Genomic DNA, 22,124 nt, shown 5'->3' with positions numbered 1-22,124 from the left:
TGGATAAACATTTATGCCACTTATTGCTGCTACCTCATAAAAGTCAATGCGTTGTTCGGAACATTGCAATAAAATCAACATAATGTGAATGCGTAGGCCTGCCAGAAGGCGGGTTCTCCTCTTGCATACTGAATGCATCACAAATACAATTAGAAGGCGGTGTTTTTGGTGGTCCACTTCGAAGACGTTCTTCAAACGACAAACAACGCCTGCCTTGGATTCACGTGCACGCGGGGGCGTTATGATAATCCACAGCCGATAGCTGCGCCCAACTGTGGATTAATTTGCTGCTCTGCATTTGAAGCAACTCGAGCACCAGTTACTCCCCGACCTGCGTTCGTGTCACCGGCTGTTTACACCGACCTTGAATACACATTCATCAGCACACAAATACGACAACGCCGTGATAACGATGACATAGATCACACAGTAACAATAACGATACGATGACAAGTTAAATACTAACACGATAACAGCAACACAAGACCAGTTCATCTTTAAAAAAGGGGGTGGGCGGGGGGATGGGCTTGATCTAAGTATTGAGTCTGTTGACAAGCGTCCTTTACGCAACAGCCCACAGATCGACACACACGCAAAACAGCCACTCGCAACCCGGGCGAGGTGGACACTGGACAACGCATTCAAATCTACCGTGGCAGGAGGAGAGGGAACAGGCGAGGAAGAGTCGATGATCCGCTGGATGATTGAGAGGCGGGTGTTAATAGATTTGCCAAGAGGAAAGCACTGCCTTTCGAGGTGAGCCTTTCTCGTTAGTCTTTACCCCCCCCATCTCCCCCGCCTCCCATTCGCCTCCGGACTCTCCGTGCCACGTGTGACGCCTGACAACTTGCCAAGGGAACGCGGGGGAAGATCGCGGGGCGGAGCAGGCGGCGGCGGCGGCGGAGAGAGGCGCGCGCGCGCTATAGCAGCTCTCATCGCAGGGTCGGTTCCAGGCTGCGATCAGCGCGCAAATCCTCGTGCGCTTAGCGGCAGCATTCATCAGGAGCCCGGGCGGGCGGGCGGGCGCGCAGATGGACGCGTGTGGATTTACGGAGAGGCGCCCGACAATGCGTCTCCTCCTCCTCCTCCTCCGTCCCCGGACGGAGCCCGCGGAAAAAGTATGATTTTACGGTAAGCGATGCGGTTCTTTATATTGCCTCGCGGCCGGAAGAAAGCCGGCCCTCCGAGGACGTGGTTTTAATGTCACCTTGCAACGAACGGCCAAACGTGTTGAATGAAGAGCTCTCGCAAAGGGGAGAGAGAGGCCCAGGCGTCACGCAGAGTGAGCCGCGAGACTCGCTGTCGCTAGCCGGCTCGTTTGCACGTGGGGCAATATCGCAACAGGGTGCTTGTTCTGAACATATGTTTATTTACATCGATTATCAAGGAACTGTGTAGCGTGCGCGAGGAGCGGTAGTGCAGTGGTTAGCGCGCTGTGCCGCGCTACGGAGCCGGTAAATCCGAGTTCGATTTCCGCTCAGGGTCAACATCAGCGACGATTGTCTGAACCGGTTCTGGGCCTCTCCGAGGTCGGCTCAAGCTCGAATGAGTACGCGGCGCGATGTGTAAACATCGTCACTGTGGAGACAAACGACATTCATTAGGTGCTCGCTAACAGCACTTGCCCCAAAAGTCTGTTTGAGGCTATAAGGGGGAGTTTGTTTAACACGTAGGCTTTCGCGACCAATATCATCCATAATAGAGGTTTTTGGGTTAGATCGCGTTTTTTTTATTTACGCGCTCTAACCCCAAAAGCCTCTATTATGAAGGGGGATTGTATTTTTGTCTGTATAACGTTAACAGTGGGTCGTCGCTTACTGCGGTGGACAAAGAATCGACATTTGTAACGAGCAGTCAGTCGGGGCGCTGGGGAGTTTCTGAGTGCGACTGGGAGCAGATGATGATAGCCGTGGTCGGCGTTGGATACAACGCCGTTGGTATATTGCCCACCGAACGTTATGAATGATGCATCAAACCAAGGACTCTCGCGGCAGGGCTATTTATGGAATTCCTGAAAATTTTCACGGAAAATTCCGCGGTTAAACGAAGAAAACAACACCCTCTTATTGCAGAACGGATTTAATAATGATAATCGGGCCAATTAAAATGACGTTTGCACGACCCGCAATAAGTGCATTGCATTATGAACGAGGGTCGTTGCCCAAAACGTCGCTTATTCTGTATTGTTTTATTTTAGGGCGGTGTTATTGACACACACGTATTAAGTTTTCTATTGTACAAAATGATGCCTTACGATGTCTATATAGTCCTGTAACGTTTCCCTGATATCTGGAGAAACGTGTGTGTGTGTCGTACTGCTCTTCATTAGGTGCTCGCTAACAAGCACTTGCCCCAACAGTCCGTTAAGGCTATACGGGGCATCTTTGTCTTTGATGCACATTGAACGTGGCTGCTGCCTGGCTGGGGTGATGATGATGACGATAACGCTCGCTGTAAACGAGGCGACCCATTGAATCGTAACTCAAAGCTTGAGTGTATTCATCGCGGCTGTTTGATGCGCACCGTTTGTGATCAAACCTGGGTGAGATCGTTCGCTGTAACGCCCGTGCACACAATGGGGCAAGCGACACTCCGGGCGATTGTTGAGAGCCGTGTATTGGTTGACACGTGTATTTTGTGTGTATTATACATGTATATTCGTGACAAGGCATTCGCGCAGCGAGTGTTACAGCCTTGCGTCTGCAGTCGCCTTTAGCGCCTTTGTGCAGATTATAAATCACGTCGAACCTCGGATCCATATCTTAAGGGTCATCATCAGCATCATCGTCATCATTTAGTGTTAGTGTCCATCACACCAACTTTAGTCAGATCAATGATGACCATTTGTGGGGGGTACCCACAAATGGTATCGATGCTTGAATCTTCAGCTGTTGCACGGCTCCTCTAGCAGACGGCACCGGAGCAAGCTGAGTGAGGAGGCATCGTCTGCTCTGCATCGCAGACGTAGCTCGTGTTCCGGGCCACCCTGGTCGAGATGGCTTCGACTTCCTGGGGTTTTGCTTCGCAGCAGTCGACATCTGCGCCGTAGCGGTTTCACGCATCGCTTGCGGATTTCCCCGTGGCTCTTCTGACCCTGATGGGAGAAGAGCCTCCGCTACTCGCGGTCTCACGTCAGCGGCGACTTCCGATGTTACTTGCAACCTCCCATGAGCGACATGTCGTGTCGACTCCTTTAGTCAGCCCACTGCTGGATGAAGGTCTCCCCATGTCGTGTCGGTCATGGGGGTGGGGTGGGAGGGCAGATATTGACAATACTTCACCACGCTGGTACGTAAGTAAGAAAGCTGTAATGTCATGCCATATTCTATGTCATGTGCTTTATCCTAAGCCGGGTCATTAAGGAGCAGCGAGCGGGGCTCTGTTTCGCTATTGTCTGGAAAATGTGCACACGTCACCAGCGCACACGGGATAGTGAGTATTTTAAGACCATAATTTGTAATGATTTTTTTTTCTGGGCCGACCCTTCAGTCCCCCCGGGACCCCAACCGGGGGAATCTTTTTTGTAGCTCAGCCCCAGATAGCTCAGTCTGAAATAAAGCATCGAGTTCAGTTTCAGTTTCTTTATTTTGGTATAGCCCTGTGAGCCATTCTGCTCTTGCATCGGGTGCAACCACAACAAACAAAACACATTATAGTCACCTGGCAGGAATCTTACTACCATATACCTTCAGGGCACAGGATAATTTTGACAAAATTACACAAGCAATGTCACCTTCATTTATCTGTGTCTGCACGTGATAAAATGTAAGGTTTTTTTGCGCTATCCATCAGCCACAGCCTTCCGGGAGTGCATAATTCCAGCAGCATTCAGTTCAAGCAAACCCTGAATCGGTTTCGACATACGGTGTCTCCACCGGTAGAGTCGAGCGTACTTGCTTTAATCAATGCTGGGGAACTGTTAGATTTTAAAGGCAAGAACTCCCTCTTTATGCAATGGTTCCCAGCTCGACACAAAATTGTATAATACAGAATTATCATTTTGAGTTACGTATTAACATTGAGCGATTTTTTTTAATCTTTACATATTTAAACCGATACTTTATTGTTTTAAGCTTGGCATTACGCAGGAACAAAGTAGTCTGTTGGCTTCACTCAGTGCTGTGAATGTTTTTGTTGTCTGGAGGCAGATGGTGTAATCTAAAACATGTACTCATTTAATAAAATCCGTGCTTGCTTGGTATATATTGCGATACGCAGCAAGAATGTCCATCCCCTCTCGCCTGCCCAGGCGAGGCTTAAAATAGGGAATCCCCCATCTCAGAAAGACATGCATGGAGCCTTACATCTTTGGGGAAAGTCATTGCCATGGGAGGAGAGGAGAGGTGACCCGCGGTGTCTGCGTCAATGTTAACCTCTCCCCGGCACCCGGTCTGCAGCAGCAGCGAGCTGATTAACACTGATGATGTTATGCACGGGTGAAGAGAAGGGCTACACGCCTAGTGACCTGCTCATGAGAGATGACAGGGGCGCCGTGGTGGCGAGAGTTAACTGCCTCACCTGGTATACAGGAGAGTGTGGGTTTGATCCCGACCCTGACCTAGAGTACTGAGACTCAGTGTGGTAATGTACTCGTGTGCGCACCTTTGTGGCAAAATGCTAACTACCTCTCCTGGTATACAGGAGGGTGTAGGTTCGATCCCGACCCTGATGCCTCCTGTATATTGCGAGTTTTCAGGTCTCTCTCCCCATGGTCGCATTATTTTTTTCCGGGTCCTCCGGTTTTTCCATACACATTTAGAAACACCCATGTAGAGTAGTTGTCTGCTGCTATACATTTCCACATGATAAGCCACTTGGTTGAGCTATCATTTGCGGTCAGGTCGCTTCTGAAAACGAGTTATATAGCTCAGTGGGCCTTACCTGTTAAATAATAAAATATTTACAGTAAAAATTTTAGACACCGCTAGGTTGCATTACTGTGGGGTAATCGCGCGGCGTGCGGTGGTCTTGGTCCACGCGGCCCCCGACGCACAGCCTCCTCGCTTCGCTCATTCATCAGTGCCGCGTTTTCCACGACCACAGAAAAGCTGGCCGCTTTGCCTGCTCTGAGAACACGACGAATGCGGGTTCATCATTTACACGGTGGCAGCCTTGCCAGGGACAAGCGAGTGTCCGAGCGTCCCCTGTGTGTCTCGGGGCCAACCTTCAAATCCGGAGCAACTGCTGGGCTGTGGAAGAGCAGCTGCTGTCCAGCAGCCAAGTCTTTTTTCGGTGTCCATGCCGAGAACTGGCAGGAATTTACCCGCTGGTGCACGCCATACGTACTATATGCATTATTAGTCATCAGGTGAGATATAATCATAGTACATTCCGAGTGCATTAACATCGGGTGATTTTGGTGCGTATGCATGATTGAACCGAGAATATGGCGTCCTCTTTTTCATAGTACGCAGGAACAAAGTGGTCCGTGACTTCAGTCACTGCTGCAAAATGTTTTGATGTCTGGAGGCAGATATTGTAAGTGTAGGGGGCCATACCAACCTTCCCACCAAAAGACAGCGGACTCACACTCTGTGAGCGGGTGAGTGAACGCCCACTCAGTAAATCTGATTGGATTTTCCATGGCCAACTTCGGCCTCTGTTGAGTCATAAACAACATTTTCAACGGGGAATAAAACATGGTTTGTGTTTGTGCCCACAAGGGGAAAGAACTGGCAAACGAGTTGCAAGCCACGAAATGTGGTGGTTATGCATATGCTCTGCAATGGAGCTTGTGATTTGCCATTAAAAATAATCAGTCATGTGAAAAAAAATCTGTATTAAATTATAACAAATCAATTGTCCATTTAAAACATTGTTTTCGTCTTTCATCCTATTGACTTTCCAGACTCACCACGACCAGCATAATTACTTTAAGCGCGCAAACTCTGCACTTGTCTTTGCCCTTCTTGACTTCTTATGCAGAACGTGTTGTTTTTTATCATCGGGGGGAGGGGGGGTCTATATAGTTTGACATTAACAGGATACGAAGACACGTACACGTGTAAATGTACGTGCAAAAAACACTATCAAGCATCACCCGCTCGCCTGTTAGATGTAGCAATTATAACCTTTCGCATTAACGGCTGCCACGGCTGCACGCAACTGATGTATATTTAATTACGAGCCAGTAATCGCAAATCAAAACTCACTCTAGGAGAAGAGGAGGTGCATATGGGTGGGGGGGGGTCGGTGAGGGGGAACTTAATGGGAATTTTACATTCGCAAAATCCAATTACGTGAGTTAACCTGTGCGCAGTAATTGATGTGAGACTGTATACACACGGAGCAGCCCCAAATGTTATAAATTGAAAATGGCTAACGGCTACCTCACATTAATTAAGATCCCCTGGTACTGTTGGCAGCCTCGAGGCGGCTACCAGAGCAGTAACGGAGCCAAACTTTGCAAAGAGGCAAATCTCCCGCCACCAATTTCAATGAATATTGTTGCATCATCTAATTTCCTACGCTGTGCCAAAGCGTGCAAAGCAGGTATCAAGCCGTGCACATTTCTATACTATATACAGAGATGAAGTGTCTATGGACCTTACATAATTTACCGAATCCATTGCGTACATATATGAGCCCGTGGTATGGAATGCATTGTGTTGCTGCTGGTTTGAAGGATTCTATTTATATATCTGGTAGCCACTGGTGGCAAAAGGTCCCTTTATTTTTATCCCCTGCTGTTTGTCATGTTCAAAAGCATGTATTCGATGATAAAAGAGGGCATTATATATATAAAAAATCTGTTTCTTTCCCAGTTTAAACGTGTATGTGCCAGTACATATTTATATTTGTAGAAATGCTGAATTCATATCTCCATTGACTTGACAAAGAAGTAATTGATGCTAAAATCCTCCAGCCACTGCAGGTTCAGTGGATTATGTCGGTGCGTTTTACCGAAATGTACGCTCTGTGCATGAGCCTGGTAAGCTGGTATATGCATCAGAGCACATTGCTGCAGTTTTATTTTTCGCTGATGGTAACTAATATATATGGATGGTCGTGAGTAGGTGACTGATGAAAATGATAACAATGTTCTGGAGGAGCTGGAGGGCTGAAATTGGGTGTCAAATATAGTCGAGTGAATCGAGTCTATGCCTAAGAGAGGACATTGATGGCACAGCTGCTAAACACACCGTGCTATGAACCGAGCAAAATGAAATCTCAATTTTATAATTTGTGCCCTAAATAATGATTGCCTTGAGATTCATAGATTTTACTCATAGGGCAGGGTCTTGCGTGAAGTTCTCAATATCTTTAAATATCACGGTAAATGCATATAAAGCAGTCAATGATGAAAAAATATGTGATCCCGAATATCAGAGCCTAATAATTGACCTCGTGTGGAGTGTGACACTAATGCCAGTAGAAAGTACGGAGAACTGGATTCTGCTCATTGGTAAAGGTACATCCTTGAAAAGCCTTAATCATGGCACAGTTGGTGGAAAGTTCTCCCACCCGAAGGAGCTCTAGCAAGCCCCTCTAAGTGGATAATTACGCCTACTCTTTCACGCTCGCCAGATGTGTTGAAATAAGTTGGAGTGCCCACACTTTTTTCCATCACACACAACCTGCCGATCGACCAAGTGCACCGACTTGTAATATTATTAATAAATGCCCAAAGAGTATGCTTTAAGGAGCTGTGCAGTAATTGCATAGTGATTGTAAAATAATGCAGGCTGGAACGTTTCTGGATGGTTGATCTTTGCCAATACACTTTATTAGAAGTTCTAGCAGCGACTACTCTAATGTAATCCTGATGTGAAGAGTATTTGAGTACAATAATTGAGAATGGAATTATCAGACATAGACAGCTGCAATGCATGTAATTTGTGCTTAATAGTATTACAAGTGTTTATGTGTTCTCAAAATGATAATAGTATTTCTTTGATGTATTTTGTTGATGTTTAATGTGCAATTAATTTTGGTTCTAAAACGCAAAGGTCCCCATAGATGCTGTATATGATATTACTAGGAACCAGACTTTGCCCGCTTGTTGGATTTAGCGTCACACTCCACAGGAGGCAAATTACTTGGTTCACTGATCCGGATCATACATGTTAAGTGGCTTACATGAGACTTAAAGCAATTTAGCACTTGAGACTGACCCAGTCACATTATAGAAACCAATTAGCCACAGGTCATAATATTGGGGACCAAAATAAAAAAAATAGTTTTTGAATTATCCTAGTTATATGCATAAACTCTAGTATATATTTTGACTGACTTGCAGCTTTATAGTCTTTTCAGAACATGATATCAGTCACTCTTTTCAGTTGTGGTAATTTTTAGTCTGAGATAGCCATATCTGGTCATACATATCAGCTGCACAACAAAGCTTTTTGCGCTGACGCTACCTCTAACACTGCAGCTTTGTCGCCTTTCCAATATTTTCTTTCTTGAAGAAGAACAGCTGCTGCAACAAGATTGATTTAAGAACCTTGCGCAGTTTCAGCCGTTAAAGCACAACGCAACTTGACGGCACGTTTAACAAAATAGGGGAGAAAACCCCTTTACCAACAATGGAGAGCCTGGCTGAGCTGCAGAACCCACTTCTTCCGGTCAACGGGTTCGACTTCTACAAGAAAAACGGCTTCGCGTACAACGAGCGGCCCCGACACTCGAACGGACTCATCTCAATCTACCTGAACTCTTGCGGCACCGACGACAACGACAACTCCACCTGCGTGTACCAGCAGCTGCTGGACCCCGGTGCACTCCTGACGCAGCAGCAGCTGCAGCACGGCAGCGGCGGTGAGAAGCGGCGACGACACCTCAGCTCGGAGTCATCGCACGTGGCCCGCCTGCCGCCCAGCAGCAGCGGCGCCGCCGCCCCCGCCGCCGCCGTCGACGCGAACGAGGACGGCGGCTGCTCGCAGTACGGTGAGCCCCCGACGGAGAGCCTGCACTGCGAGACCACCTTCACCGAGGCGGCGGCGGCGGCGGCGGTGGTGGTGGTGGCCGGCGGCAGGGACAGCCTGAGCGGGAGTGCTAGTGACAGCGACAGCAGCAGCTGCGGCGGCAGCGGCGGCGGCGGCAGGATGGGCTCCCCCACGAGGGCAGCCACCGGCTCGGCCGGAGAGCCTCGGCACATCCACACCGTGTCCTACGAGGTGGACGAGGAGGGCGACTACCAAGACCTGCAGGTGTGTGGCTGGGGTCGTGATTGCACACGGGCAAAAGGGGATGGAATTTTATTTTGGCTTGTTTGTTTCGAACAATTGTACCCAAATTATTTAGTGACACCCTGTTGGCAGTGGGGAATAAGCACAAATAACAAACAAAAAATATGGCAATACATTGATGAGTAAAACTGCTTAAAAGTAAAAAAAAAATCGGCGACATACCCACAGCTTTGTTTGTGTGTGAGCGAAAGAGCATGGTAGGCTCTTCAAGTGTCATTAGATGTCGTGCATAAAAAACACAAATTATCATGACACTGCGGAGGATGTTACACGCACTAAAATACTTTTTTTTGTATGTAACAAGCATTGAATTTTGATTCTGCACTCATGAGGACATGGGATATTACATTACAGAACAATATATTTATTTCAGATTGCTACGAAAACCGTGTTAATATCTGATTTACACCACACTGGTACCAACCCCAATGCTCATAGATTCTACAAATGAAAATGCCAATGAATGAAACGTCTTTTTGTCTCCTACATGGATGTAGCTCCAAGAGAACAAATTGGTGACCCACATTAACATGACAATGATTAAATTATACATTTATTATATCCTTTTTTGTAACTTCTGCAGCTATTTCTGTGCTAATATGAATGGCAACCGTTATATTTTTTCACTGAGGAAGGATCAAAGCAACAATTCGCTAATGGCCATCACACCATCCCTTTTATGAAGCTTGCTCATTGGACTATGTAACATGCTTAGAAAATGAGATGAAATAGATTTTTAAACACATGAAGCACAATTTGTACTATTTCACAAAACACGATCTTTCATTCTCTGTAACGTTTCAAAATCAATCGGGCAATATACATTTTAGAGTGCCTGCATGTGGTTAATCCATGCATACATCCAAGGGATACTAATTGGGAGTATAATTGGATAACAATATTATTTAGTGGGATTTAGCTCGGTATATTGCTGCTGAAAGTCACACCTTTTAACTACTGAAATCTATTTAAAGCAAAATATCCCTGTGCACTTGGTCCCAATACCCATATTCCTCCCTGTGTTTGCTAAACAGAGTGACCTTGAGGCTCAGCATATCTGGCATTTTGCACACAACGATGGACAAAGAATGAAGCCGTGAATGCCTGCACAAAGTGCTCACTAAATAGAAATAAATTAAGTCAAGCGTGTATGCAACCCCAAGTCTGGCCAACGTGGAAGAGTAGACCAAATACCCTCCCACAGGGCCTCTCGAGCCACCTCCAGCGGAGGGCGTTTTGCCAGCCATGGCACGAGCAGGCAATTGCAGGGCTGCGCCTTCATCTTTATCTTGTTTATCCCAAATGCACTCGGCCCCCAAGCCCTTTATATCCCATGTGCCTTACTGAACAGAGTGACCTTGAGGCCCGGTTCTGGCATTTTGAAGACATTGTTGACAATAATGAAGTGATGACTAAATCCCCCCAAAATTGGGTAAAATGCTTAATTGCATGTGCTGCTGTATTAGCCCACTTTCAATGCTGCTCATGCAGGAAATTTACTATGGAATGCAACATTTTTGTAAGGGGTGTGAAATATCTGAAGATATATTGCAGCATCGTGAATGGTGTCCAACTAATTTGCTATTCACATTGTAACAAGATAAATAAGCATTTTTCCATGTATCATTTTTATTTCCACTTTAAAAAATATAATTTTGTGCAGAGCTTTAAAGAATCACTTTCAATTGTACAGCGTCTGTCTCAAACCCATGGTTGTACACAGTGCTTAATTTCTCGCTGAATATTTCCATATCGTTGGTGAACTGCAGTAGGCATGCAATTAGTAGCCACAGCCATAGCGAGAGGTACACTGGATATGGTGTGCTGGGTGTGGAAAATATATATTTTAATGACCAAAACCAGACAGACCAGGTTGAACTGAAGTCTTGGTTCCATGTCTTCCACTTCAAACAAAGGCAATTAAAATTTTAGTTTCAAAGTACATTGTAATTTGTGCATTTAAATATCATGGAACAATATGTTAATGAGCTTTACGATAATAGATCTGGGAGGTAATGACAGGCTAAAACGTGTCATTATTGCGATGACATCGGCAAGAAAAGTATTTTTTCCCATGGCATCCGATGCATCAACCACCTTTTAAAAATGTTGCCCGTGCTAAAAACCAAATCCAGCCAAGTGCACAGTCTACCATATCACGCAGTACTTAATGCTATTTAAAATGATACCTCGAGCGGTTATCTGCGAGGTTAAAATATAAAAGAAACCACTGTCTGCTACGCACGTTTTCCTGGTTGTGCTGCATGGCTCTCCGACGCGTATTCATGTTGTGCCACGTGTCTTGTCCGGCACGGCGTTCTCGTGCCGAGCCACCCCACGGTACAACCCGAGAATACATCTGTGAGCCAAATCATGATCTTTTCTTTTCAATCCACGTGTTTTTTTTTTACTGCAGTGCATAACTCCCCTTTGCAACACACAAAGTGGCAAAGGAGTTTACTCCACCTGTTTATGCCCCTGGATCAAATAGCACTGTGCAGGGAAAACGCTTCATTCGTAAGGTGACTGGCCTCGCCGTTTGCTCCGTTTTCTCTGCCCAGAGCGATTACTCAAGCGATACGGAGAGCGAGGACACCTTTTTGTCGTTACCACCTCGAGACCACCTGGGCCTCAGCGTGTTCTCCATGCTCTGCTGCTTTTGGCCTCTTGGAATTGCTGCCTTCTGCCTCTCGCAGCAGGTGAGTCTCGGCAGTGCCGCCTGACCAACGAATGCCCTTTCATGTGCTTTCACCCTCACTGTTTGTCCCCCATTGTTGTGCAGCTATTTGTTTTGCGAATGTGAAAAGGTGCGTTAAAAAATGTTCTCACATTTGAAGGATTTCTCGTTGAACATCTTTCGTAGCCAACTGTGGTTATTGGAGGTGCGGTGGGAAGGACAACAAACTAAACACAATAATCAGTTCAAAAGAAGTGAGTTTTCAATCCAGATTTACAAGTGCACAGGTCCAGTGGCTTCCTAAAATCGTAAGGAAGAGCGTTCCAGACGGCCGCAGAAGCACATCTGAAGTGCGCGATGCAGTGATCATCTTTGTTCGGATCATTAACATGTTAGGATCATTAACATGTTAGGATCATTAACATGTTCGAATCATTAACATGTTCGAATCATTAACATGTTCGGATCATTAACGTGTCCACGTTCCTGGCCGTAGCAGTCCACACATGAAGCACGTTCGCATCTGAGAAAAGACTCAAATATTCATGTGTCAACCTCGAATCTCGCCTCTAAATGTGCGACGTGACGAGACATAAATACAATTTGTGATGTCATGTGCGGTATCAAATCCACTTAATAAATATGTGAGAGGAACCTTCCTAACAGTAAACTATTCATTATCAGTGATTAAAGTCTACATCGTGATAGCCAAATAAAAATGGTGTTTCCTTTAAAAAAGACGGGAACCTCGTCCTGGGAATCATGTATGTAACTCACCATTACGTAAGCAACGTCAAACATTACAAACCAATTATGTAAAAAAAATGTTTTAATTAATATTATTTCTGGATAGAAGCACACCTTTTTAAAGCACAACACTGATTTAAGCAACACATTCTTACATAACACTTGTAGGGAGAAGGCAAATGTAAACTTCTGTTACAAGCACACTACTACAGATATAACCACATCTGAACTGGCATCTCTACCACCGCCCTCCCGCCACCCCACTAATGGTTGTGGCTTTTTCTGCATCCAGCTTCTCACGAAGAGCACATTCGGTGGCAAAAATAACATGTCGGTAAAAACACGTTTTTTTTTGCTTTCACGTTTTTAAATTGCATGAAAAATGTTGTTCGCATAAATAAAAACATACAATTATGTAGCAGGGAAGAGGGCAGAGAAAATAAAAACAGAAAAGAAGACGAGAAAACGAAATAGTAGGAAAGGAATTAAGAATATGACTGCAATCAACCTCAGACGAAAGATTTCTTTAACGTTGAAAAAGTGAGTCTTTAAAAATGCATGTAAACCGAAGCTCCAGAGAGGCCTTACATTTACATCGCTGATCTCCATTTAAGGATCAAGATGTCACCATATGGCCAAAAGGTGTTGATGTGTTGATGCGACCACACTTCATCAACACTCTCTACCCTCTGCCAGATCCCGTTACTGCCGCACAGTAGACGCACAACCTCCAACATCTGCCCAAACAGTATCCCACTATCTGGCCTTCGGTCTTCCCATTGGCCACTGGACTCAAGGAGACCCCTTCAATGGCTGTCTCTGCAATCGGCTCTCCCCCTTTCTGCACACACGTCTTACCCCGTGCAACAGTTTTTTTTCATCATCATATCTACAACAATTACCAAGAATGTTCTCTGCTGGACTTTTTAATTTGTTAAGCATGCCTTGCCACAATAAAATTCCTCACATCCATCTGAGACACCTGTATTCAAATGCCAACGACGCATTTTAGAGTTGCTTAGGATCCACGTGTCCAACTGATGCATTATTACAAAAAAGCACTTCCACTCAAAATATAGATGTCCTTTCATTCAGACGGATCTCTCGTCTCTCTTCTCTTCCAAAGCGGTTTCCATTGGCCATCAAAAACCAGGCCTGCTCAAGCAATGGGGATTTCCATTCCCCGACTGTTATGTGCATTTAGGAGGATCGTAGTGATGTTAAAAAATGACCCTGTGTATAATTGTATTATTCATTGTGGTTGCACAGCAAGCCTAGTGTAGGTGACAGCTTCGAAATTAAGGGCTCGGATGCAGTGCTCCAGATGAGGTTTTGTAGTCTCTTGAGTAATTCACCCGCCAGTGTTGGCACCATGAGTAGAATGTATGCACAGGGGGTCAAATGCAACATAACCTTATAGTCATGAGTAATTTTGATAAATACTGTATTTAACTGCTAACTTATGCATGGATTACATACAGCCCTACATTTTAACTGCAATGTTACCTTAAACTATTGTACATGACTTTGATTTTACATACTCAGGCAAGTTTTCCAATAGATACATTTAAAAAACCGTATTTAAACAAAAAATATATTCCCAACGTAACGGAAATTGGTTTAGCGGTACACACTTCTGTACATCCCGTTCATGGGCCCCGAAGATCACGTGAGCTCTCCTTCACCATGCATGCAGTAAAATTGCCATGAACATTACGAATGCATTCAATGTGCATTCCACAAATAATTCATATTTTTAAAACACCCAGGTATGCGGATTATCTGGATCATTGATCGGACCACAGGCATGGAGTTGTGTGGTGGACAAATGACATCTATTGGGCTAATTTTAAATTATCCACTTAAGAGGGGCTTGCAAGAGCTCACTCGGGTGGAGACCTTTCCACCAGCAGTGCCATGAGTAAGGATTGACCAAAAAACGATTCTGCGTACTTTCTACTGGCTTTAGTGTCACACTCCACACGAGGTCAATTACTAGGTTCACTGAGATTCGGGATCACATATTTTTAATAATCGACTGCTTTATATGTATTCACCGTGAGATTTAAAGATATTGAGAACTTCACGAAAGACCCTACGCTATGAGTAAAATCTATTAATCTCCAAGCCATAATAATTTAGGGTCCAAATTTTAAGGTTGAGATTTTATTTTTCTAGTTATTACCATAAATAAACAGAATTTACAGCCCTTTGTCAATCCACTGCTGATTGCAGATTGTTTAACCATACTTTATCACTCTGGTCAGTGAAGATTGGTGCAGGATGCGGGAGCAGCACTGATCCAGAAATCACTCCCCACTGATGTTAGCCATGGCTGAGAACTTAACTCCAATTGCTCGGTTCATAGCGCGGCATGTTTGGCCGCTGCACCATCAATGTCCTCTCTTAAGCATAGACTCGATTCACTCAACTATATTCGATGCCCAATTTCAGCTCTCCAGCTTATTCAGAACATTGTTGTCATTTACATCAGTCACCTAATCACGACCATCCATATGTATTAGTTACCATCAGCGAAAAATAAAACTGCAGCGATGTGCTCTGATGCATATACCTGCTTTGCAGGCTCATGCACAGAGCGTACATTTCGGGGAAAACGCACCGACAGAATCCACTGAACCTCCAGTGGCCGGAGGATTTTTAGCATAATTAATTTATTTGTTAAGTCAATGGAGATATGAATTCAGCATTTCTACAAATATGAATATACACCGGCACATACACTTTTAAACTGGGAAAGAAACAGATTCGGTTTGATTACAATGCCCTCTTTTCTCATCGAATACATGCTTTTGAACATGACAAACAGCAGGGAATAAAAAATAAAGTGACCTTTCCCCACCAGTGGCTACCAGATATATAAAAAGAAAACTTCAAAACAGCAGCAAGTCTCACCTATAATCTTTGCAAATCCACGATGCTCGAGAATCAAAACACAAAGTGAGCTGTGCGAAACGCACCGATGTTCTGTGAGCTTTGTCCCGTGGCTGCGCGGTTGTTGCAGGAGGCCAGCTGCGATGGCCACACTCAATAGGTGCTGCGGATGTGGATAGAGAAGCAAGGGTCGTGTTTACTTTCGTTGTTTATTAGTCTCCACGCCAAATTGGCCTCTCGTACCTTCCAATGTCTCCTTTGTACGTGTGGTACTAGCTCAAAGTAGTCCCTCTCATTATTACTGAATGCAGGAGCACACTGGCAATATGTGATGCTTTGTCAAAGATCATTTCAGGACACGGCAGAATATTTCGGTGCTGAAGAATATTGATCAGCGATGATCATTGCAGTGTGGGGGACATTTAAAAACATGAAAAGTATTTTTAAGAGAATGTGATTTTAAAACACCACAACCACGTGATCATTCGTTCAGATACGATATTTGAAAAGATAGTGGTACAACAATGACTGACTGATGGATTAATTTAAATTAAAAGAGTGAGTGTTATAAAAAAAAACATTGTACACACGTTTGCATATTTTTTAACGCGCATTTTTAAATCGATTTGTTTTGTAATAAAGGTGAATATTACAAAGACCAAGAGATGAAAACATAAATATGAAAACACACGTGATTATTTTGCGATTTCTTTTTTAAATTATTCCCATAATTGACTTGACAGTCAAAGAGTGTTTATCTAAACATTTCATCTTGCGCAAATTTATATTAAGAAAAGCAATAATTGTTAAATTTTCACATTTACACATCTGATGGATTATACCATTCCTCAAATCCAACGTGGCTGATATGTTTACTTTTGAGCCTGATTGGCATTTAGTCCATTTCAACAAGGCAAGTAAACAGTTCCTTTGCACATTCAAACGTTGTAGAATCCAACTACTTACCATGCGATAAAAAAACGGACTTCGCCACTTGGGTCATCTGAAGGAGGTGAAATTCCCTGCACTGCTATGAGTGTATAGTCAGACCAGGACATTTAACACGTAGGCTTTCGCGACCAGTATTATTCTTAATAAAGGCTTTTGGGTAAGATCGTGTAAGTATAAATCTGTCGCAACCCTCCACCACTAGACACGGCCAATCAGTAAAAAATGTGTCATGTTAACAAAACGCCAATTAGTTACTTCTTCCGCCCACCAGTGTGTTTAAAGAGTGGCTCCACAACATTTAGAATTTGAGTCCGATGTTTCGCTGACAATTACATCCAGCATCTTCGGGCGATTTGCCAAAATAATTAAGCCATCCACCTGCTTCCGGTCTTAAATAGTGCAGGACGACGTCATCATTGATCCCATCAGGTTTCGAGATCAGAGGCAGAGGTGGGGGGTATTGTAATTATATAATAGATTAGTAATTAGATTAGTAATCAGTTCATTAGTATGTGATTCCTATATAAGGAAATGTAATATGTATTGTGTATTACTTAATAATACGCTTCCAGGCTGCGCTAAGTCTGTAGCTATCAGAGCGGTAAAAATTATTGGTATTTCTCTCCATTTCGATGGATTCTCTAAGTCTTGGCCAGTCATAATTAGTTTTGTTATCAAAATAAAATGAGTGTCCTTGTTGGAAAGCACTGCCGACAGTTGTGTTTGAGAGAATTGAATGTTCCTTTGATGTTCTTTTAATCTTACGCTAATATTACGTCCCGTCTGTCCAATATAGCATTTACCGCATAAGTAATTAATCCGATATACACCTTCTGTTGATAACTTATGTAATTCATCTTTAGTACAAGACACTAGTTTTTGAATTTTGTATACTGTACCAAATCTTACTTTACGCTTTTGCTTTTGCAAAACATGGGCTAATTTGTCAGTAACTCCTGAGATATATGGTATTTTAATTGTTTTGATAATGTGATCACTTTTAGCAGTTTTGTTGTTCGGTCTTGGTTTGGCATTCAATGCTCTGTTAATTTGAGCATAATTGTAGCCATTCAGGCGTAGTGCTTCTTTAACATGTTTAATCTCTCCCCTTAGACTTTCACCATCTGACACTGTCTTTGCCCGATGTATGAGTGTCTTGATGAGAGAGTATTTCTGTGTTGGGTGATGATGCGAATCTGCATTCAGATAGGCATCAGTGTGCGTTCTCTTTCGGTAGATGCTCTCTGTGTGTTAGTTTACCATTTAGGCCGCGTCCAAGTAAAATATCCAGGAAGAGGAGTGTGTTGTTCACCTCCATTTCCATGGTGAACTGGATGGCCGGGTTTTGTGCATTGAGATGATTAAAAAAAATAATTAAGTGTATCTTTACCATGTGGCCAAAAAGATGGTTTTAATGTACTTGAGGCAAGTGCTCTTGTTTCAAAGTTTTCACGTACAGATTTGCTATAGGCGGAGATGAAGGAGAGCCCATTGCTGCTCCTTCCTTTTGTTTAAAGAAATCACCTCTCCATAAGAAATAAGTGTTATTTAGACAATAGTCAGCAAGTTTTGGAATATCTTCTGGTAAACATGTCTTCTTGAATGCGAAACCAAGACCAAATAACAAAGCTGCTGAAAGTGATTAGATTATACTATATAACACAATTTTTGTTCCTGGGTAGTAAGTGTTATTTCCTAATTGCTTATACCTAAAAAGTATAGAAAATGGCTATTATTCCCCACAAACTTTGCTTTTGTGACCAGGACAGTGATATTTTGAAATTTACCTATTTTCAATGGCAAAACGGTCGAATTTGTGTCTTTTCGTTCACATAAAGTCAGAAAAAACAACATATGAATCAAAAATAACATTTATTTGTACTAAAGTAATACAAAAATGACTACAAAAGATTTAAAAGTGAGTAGTTTTTCGAGATTTACGAATATACTGTAAATCTCTTTCACGAATCAGCCCCCTTGGTAGCGGCGTTCAAAGTCCAGTATATCCTGGTGGAAGCGCTCACCTTGCTCCTCCGAGTACGCTCCCATGTTCTCCTTGAATTTATCAAGATGAGCATCAAGGATATGGACTTTGAGGGACATCCTACAGCCCATTGTGCCATAGTTCTTCACTAGAGTCTCAACCAGCTCCACATAATTTTCGACGTTGTGATTGTCCAGGAAGCCACGAACCACTGCGACAAAGCTGTTCCAAGCCACTTTCTCCTTACTGTGAGCTTCTTGTGGAATTCATTGCACTCCAGGATCTTCTTTATCTGTGGTCCGATGAAGACACCGGCTTTGACCTTTGCCTCAGACAGCTTAGGGTTGAAGTCTTGAAGGTACTTGAAGGCTGCCGACTCCTTATCTACAGCTCTGACAAATTGTTTCATAAAGCCCAATTTGATGTGCAGTGGTGGCATCAGCACCTTCCGGGGGTCCACCAGTGGCTCCCACTTAACATTGTTCCTCCCCACAGATAACTCGGTCCGCTGTGGTCAATCCTACCTGTGGTAGTGCGCCTTGGTGTCCCTGCTGTTCCAAAGACAAAGGTAGCAGGGAAACTTGGTAAAACCACTTTGGAGACCCATCAGGAATGCCACCATTTTGAAGTCTCCGATGACCTCCCAGCCATACTCCTCATACTTCAATGCATCCAGCAAGGTCTTGATGCTATTGTAATCCTCTTTGAAGTGCACTGAGTGACGGGTAATTGTTACCATTATGGAGCAGCACGGCTTTGAGGCTCCTGGATGAGCTGTCAATGCAGAGGCGCCACTCATTCTGGTTACAAGCGATTCCGATTGCCTCGAACAGACTGGTCACATTGTGGCAGAAGCAGAGCCCATCTTGACGGGTGCTGAAGCTGCAAAAAGGTTGGTGACGCTTCCTCTGATCTGCGACTTGCACACTTTCATCCAACAAGTTCCACTGCTTGAGCCTAGATGTCAAAAGCTCGGCATTGGACTTGGTGAGACCAATATCTCTGATCAAGTCGTTGAGGTATTTTTGGCTGGGGTAGTATGGGTTTCTTTCCTCAGCTCCACCTCTGAAATTGCCATCTGGATCTACAACGTCTTCCTCGCTCTCTGACTTGCTGCTCTCTTCTAAAGACGGCTGCTCTCTCTCCGGAGGAGTGGGTACGGGGAGCTCATGGCAGTGTGGCACCGGGGCGATGGATGAAGGAAGGTCTGGATACGTGATAGCAGGTGCATTCATGCAGAAGTAGCAGTTGCTTGAGTGGTCAGTGGATTCCCGCCAAACTCTTGGGATAGCGAACTTCATGGCTCTCTTTCCCCTCTGTACCATCCTACAAAAATACATTTATTTCACCCATGACTAATGTGTAAGAGATTCTCGCAACATTTTTCGTATATATTTTTTCAATAACATTTAAGATTGTAAAACATTAAAAAATTTAAAACTTGTACAATTTTAAAATTTTGTAAAATTTTTCCAACATAAAATTCCGAGCAACAATTGTCCATCTTCCAGAGTTGTTTTGCATTGCTCGCAGGTGAAATGAGGTGCCCAGGGTTTGTCTTGATCCCCGACAGGCATGCCAACATATGCCTTGTTGTAGGCCTCACACATCTTAGCAGATGCTTCCACAGAGGACTTTGTCGCTCTTGTCTTGATAAATTGGCCTCAGACAAAGCAAAATGCGTCTGCCGGATGCTTGCAGCCTCTTGATGCTATCTCAGAAAAATGCAGATATGTGTCCACTTAGGTGGCTAGAACTAAAGTTAACTGGTGGGCTTAAGGTCCCTGTATTTATACTACTATTTATATTACTGGAAAGTTCTAGAATGTTCTAGAAGTTACTCCAAGTTTACTCAGCTCTGTCCTGGTCACAAGAGCAAAGTTTGTGGGGAATGATAGCCTTTTTCCGTACTTTTGAGGCATAAGCAATTAGGAAATAACACTTACTACCCAGGAACAAAAATTTCTAAAAATGTGTTACACAGTGTTATCAAAACAATTAAAATACCATATATCTCAGGAGTAACTGCCAAATTAGCCCATGTTTTGCAAAAGAAAAACATTAAATTAAGATTTGGTGCGGTACACAAAATTCAAAAACTAGTGTCTTGTAATTTTTGATTTAAAGCTTTCGTGACTGCAGTAATTCATGTTCTTAGCTCTTTCGGTAAAGTCACGTTGAAGGGAAACAATAAAATAATAAAATATATATAAAACAATAAAAATTCTCACGACGTTTCGACCGTTTGTGTTATGGTCGAAACGTCGTGAGAATTTTTATTGTTTTATATATATTTTATTATTTTATTGTTTCCCTTCAACGTGACTTTACCGAAAGAACTAAGTATATAGTGTCTTATACTAAAGATGAATTACATAAGTTATCAACAGAAGGTGTATATCGGATGAATTGCTTATGCGGTAAATGCTAAATTGTACAGACGGGATGTAACATTAGCGTAAGACTAAAAGAACACCAAAGGAATATTAATTTATCTCAAACACAACTGTCGCAGTGGCAGATCATGCTTGCCAAAAAGGACACTCAATTTATTTTGATAACGTTGAAGTGTTATGCAAAACTAATTATGACTGGCCAAGACTAATGAGAGAATCCATCGAAATTGAGAGAAATACCAATAATTTTAACCGCTCTGATAGCGACAGACTTAGCTCAGCCTGGAAGCGTATTATTAAGTAATACACAATACATATTACATTTCCTTATAGAGGAATCACATACTAATGAACCGATTATTAATCTATTATAATATTACAATACCCCCCTCCTCCGCATCTGATCTCGTAACCTGATGGGGTTCAATGATGACGTCATCCTGCACTATTTAAGGCCGGAAGCAGGTGGATGGCTTCACTATTCTGGCAAATTGCCCGAAGATGCTGGATGCAATTCCCAGCGAAACGTCGTACTCGAATTCTAAATGTTGTGGATTCACTCTTCAAACACACCGGTGGGCTGAAGAAGTAACTAATTGGCGTTTTGTTAACGTGACACATTTTCTACTGATTGGCCAGGTGATGGAGGGTTGCGGCACATTTATACTTACACGATCTAACCCAAAAGCCTTTATTATGAAGACCAGGACATGTTTTATGCAACTTCTATCTGCTGTGCAAGACATGCTAAGACAATTAAATGTAATTGCTGAAGTGCTAAAAAGCAACGTAGCTCATGCTCAGGAGAAACACTCCAGAGACAGGGCTGATGAAAAGCTCGAATTATTGTGGTGTGAAGAAGCCTGGGAGTTAAATATGCGCCGGTGGGAAAATTTTATAATTAAAGTCCAATTCATTACAACCAAATGTACCCAAATGATTAAACTGCCAAGATACACAGAACTACGATAACAACCAGATTTTGTTTACAAAATTATTTGGTGATGTTGCGTTGGCAGTGGTGCACAAGCACTATTAACAAATAATTCACACTCGTCAGCCATATTACCTTAAAATAAAAAAAAATGGAATCAGCGACGTTTCTAGCAATGTCCGTTCGTAGCACATATTCTGCATACAATAGAATGTAAAGTACAGAATTAGAGCAGTCAAATCCAGTATTGTACTGTGCTACATACTCCAACGTCTGTACTGCCTGCTTTCGCCAATCCACACTGACCAGCGTGGTGAAGTATAGTCAAATAACCCCCAAGAACTGCACA

General features: G+C 43.4%; 1 protein-coding gene across 5 annotated transcripts in view; it reads left to right on the top strand.

The window, feature by feature from the left end:
* Positions 1–201: 201 nt before the first annotated feature.
* The window catches only part of LOC116939507 (synapse differentiation-inducing gene protein 1-like), a 32,320-nt gene continuing 10,397 nt past the window's right edge, over positions 202–22,124 (top strand). For 2 of the 5 annotated variants that reach the window (XM_032947959.2, XM_032947963.2), the window contains exons 1-3: positions 202–1,131; positions 8,412–9,152; positions 11,753–11,890. In XM_032947959.2, coding sequence (XP_032803850.2) covers positions 8,529–9,152; positions 11,753–11,890 — 762 coding nt within the window. In that variant the 5' untranslated portion in view covers positions 202–1,131; positions 8,412–8,528. Of the gene's footprint in view, positions 1,132–3,259; positions 5,309–8,411; positions 9,153–11,752; positions 11,891–22,124 lie in introns of those variants that run through there. The other 3 variants (XM_032947960.2, XM_032947962.2, XM_032947961.2) reach the window with 3 other exon arrangements.

This window comes from Petromyzon marinus, chromosome 6, assembly GCF_048934315.1.
Source record: "Petromyzon marinus isolate PM22_M1 ecotype Great Lakes invasive population chromosome 6, UKy_Petmar_22M1.pri1.0, whole genome shotgun sequence".
Lineage (NCBI taxonomy): Eukaryota > Metazoa > Chordata > Hyperoartia > Petromyzontiformes > Petromyzontidae > Petromyzon > Petromyzon marinus.
Note: the sequence above shows the minus strand (reverse complement) of the source record. Positions and strands in the feature narration are given on the sequence as shown.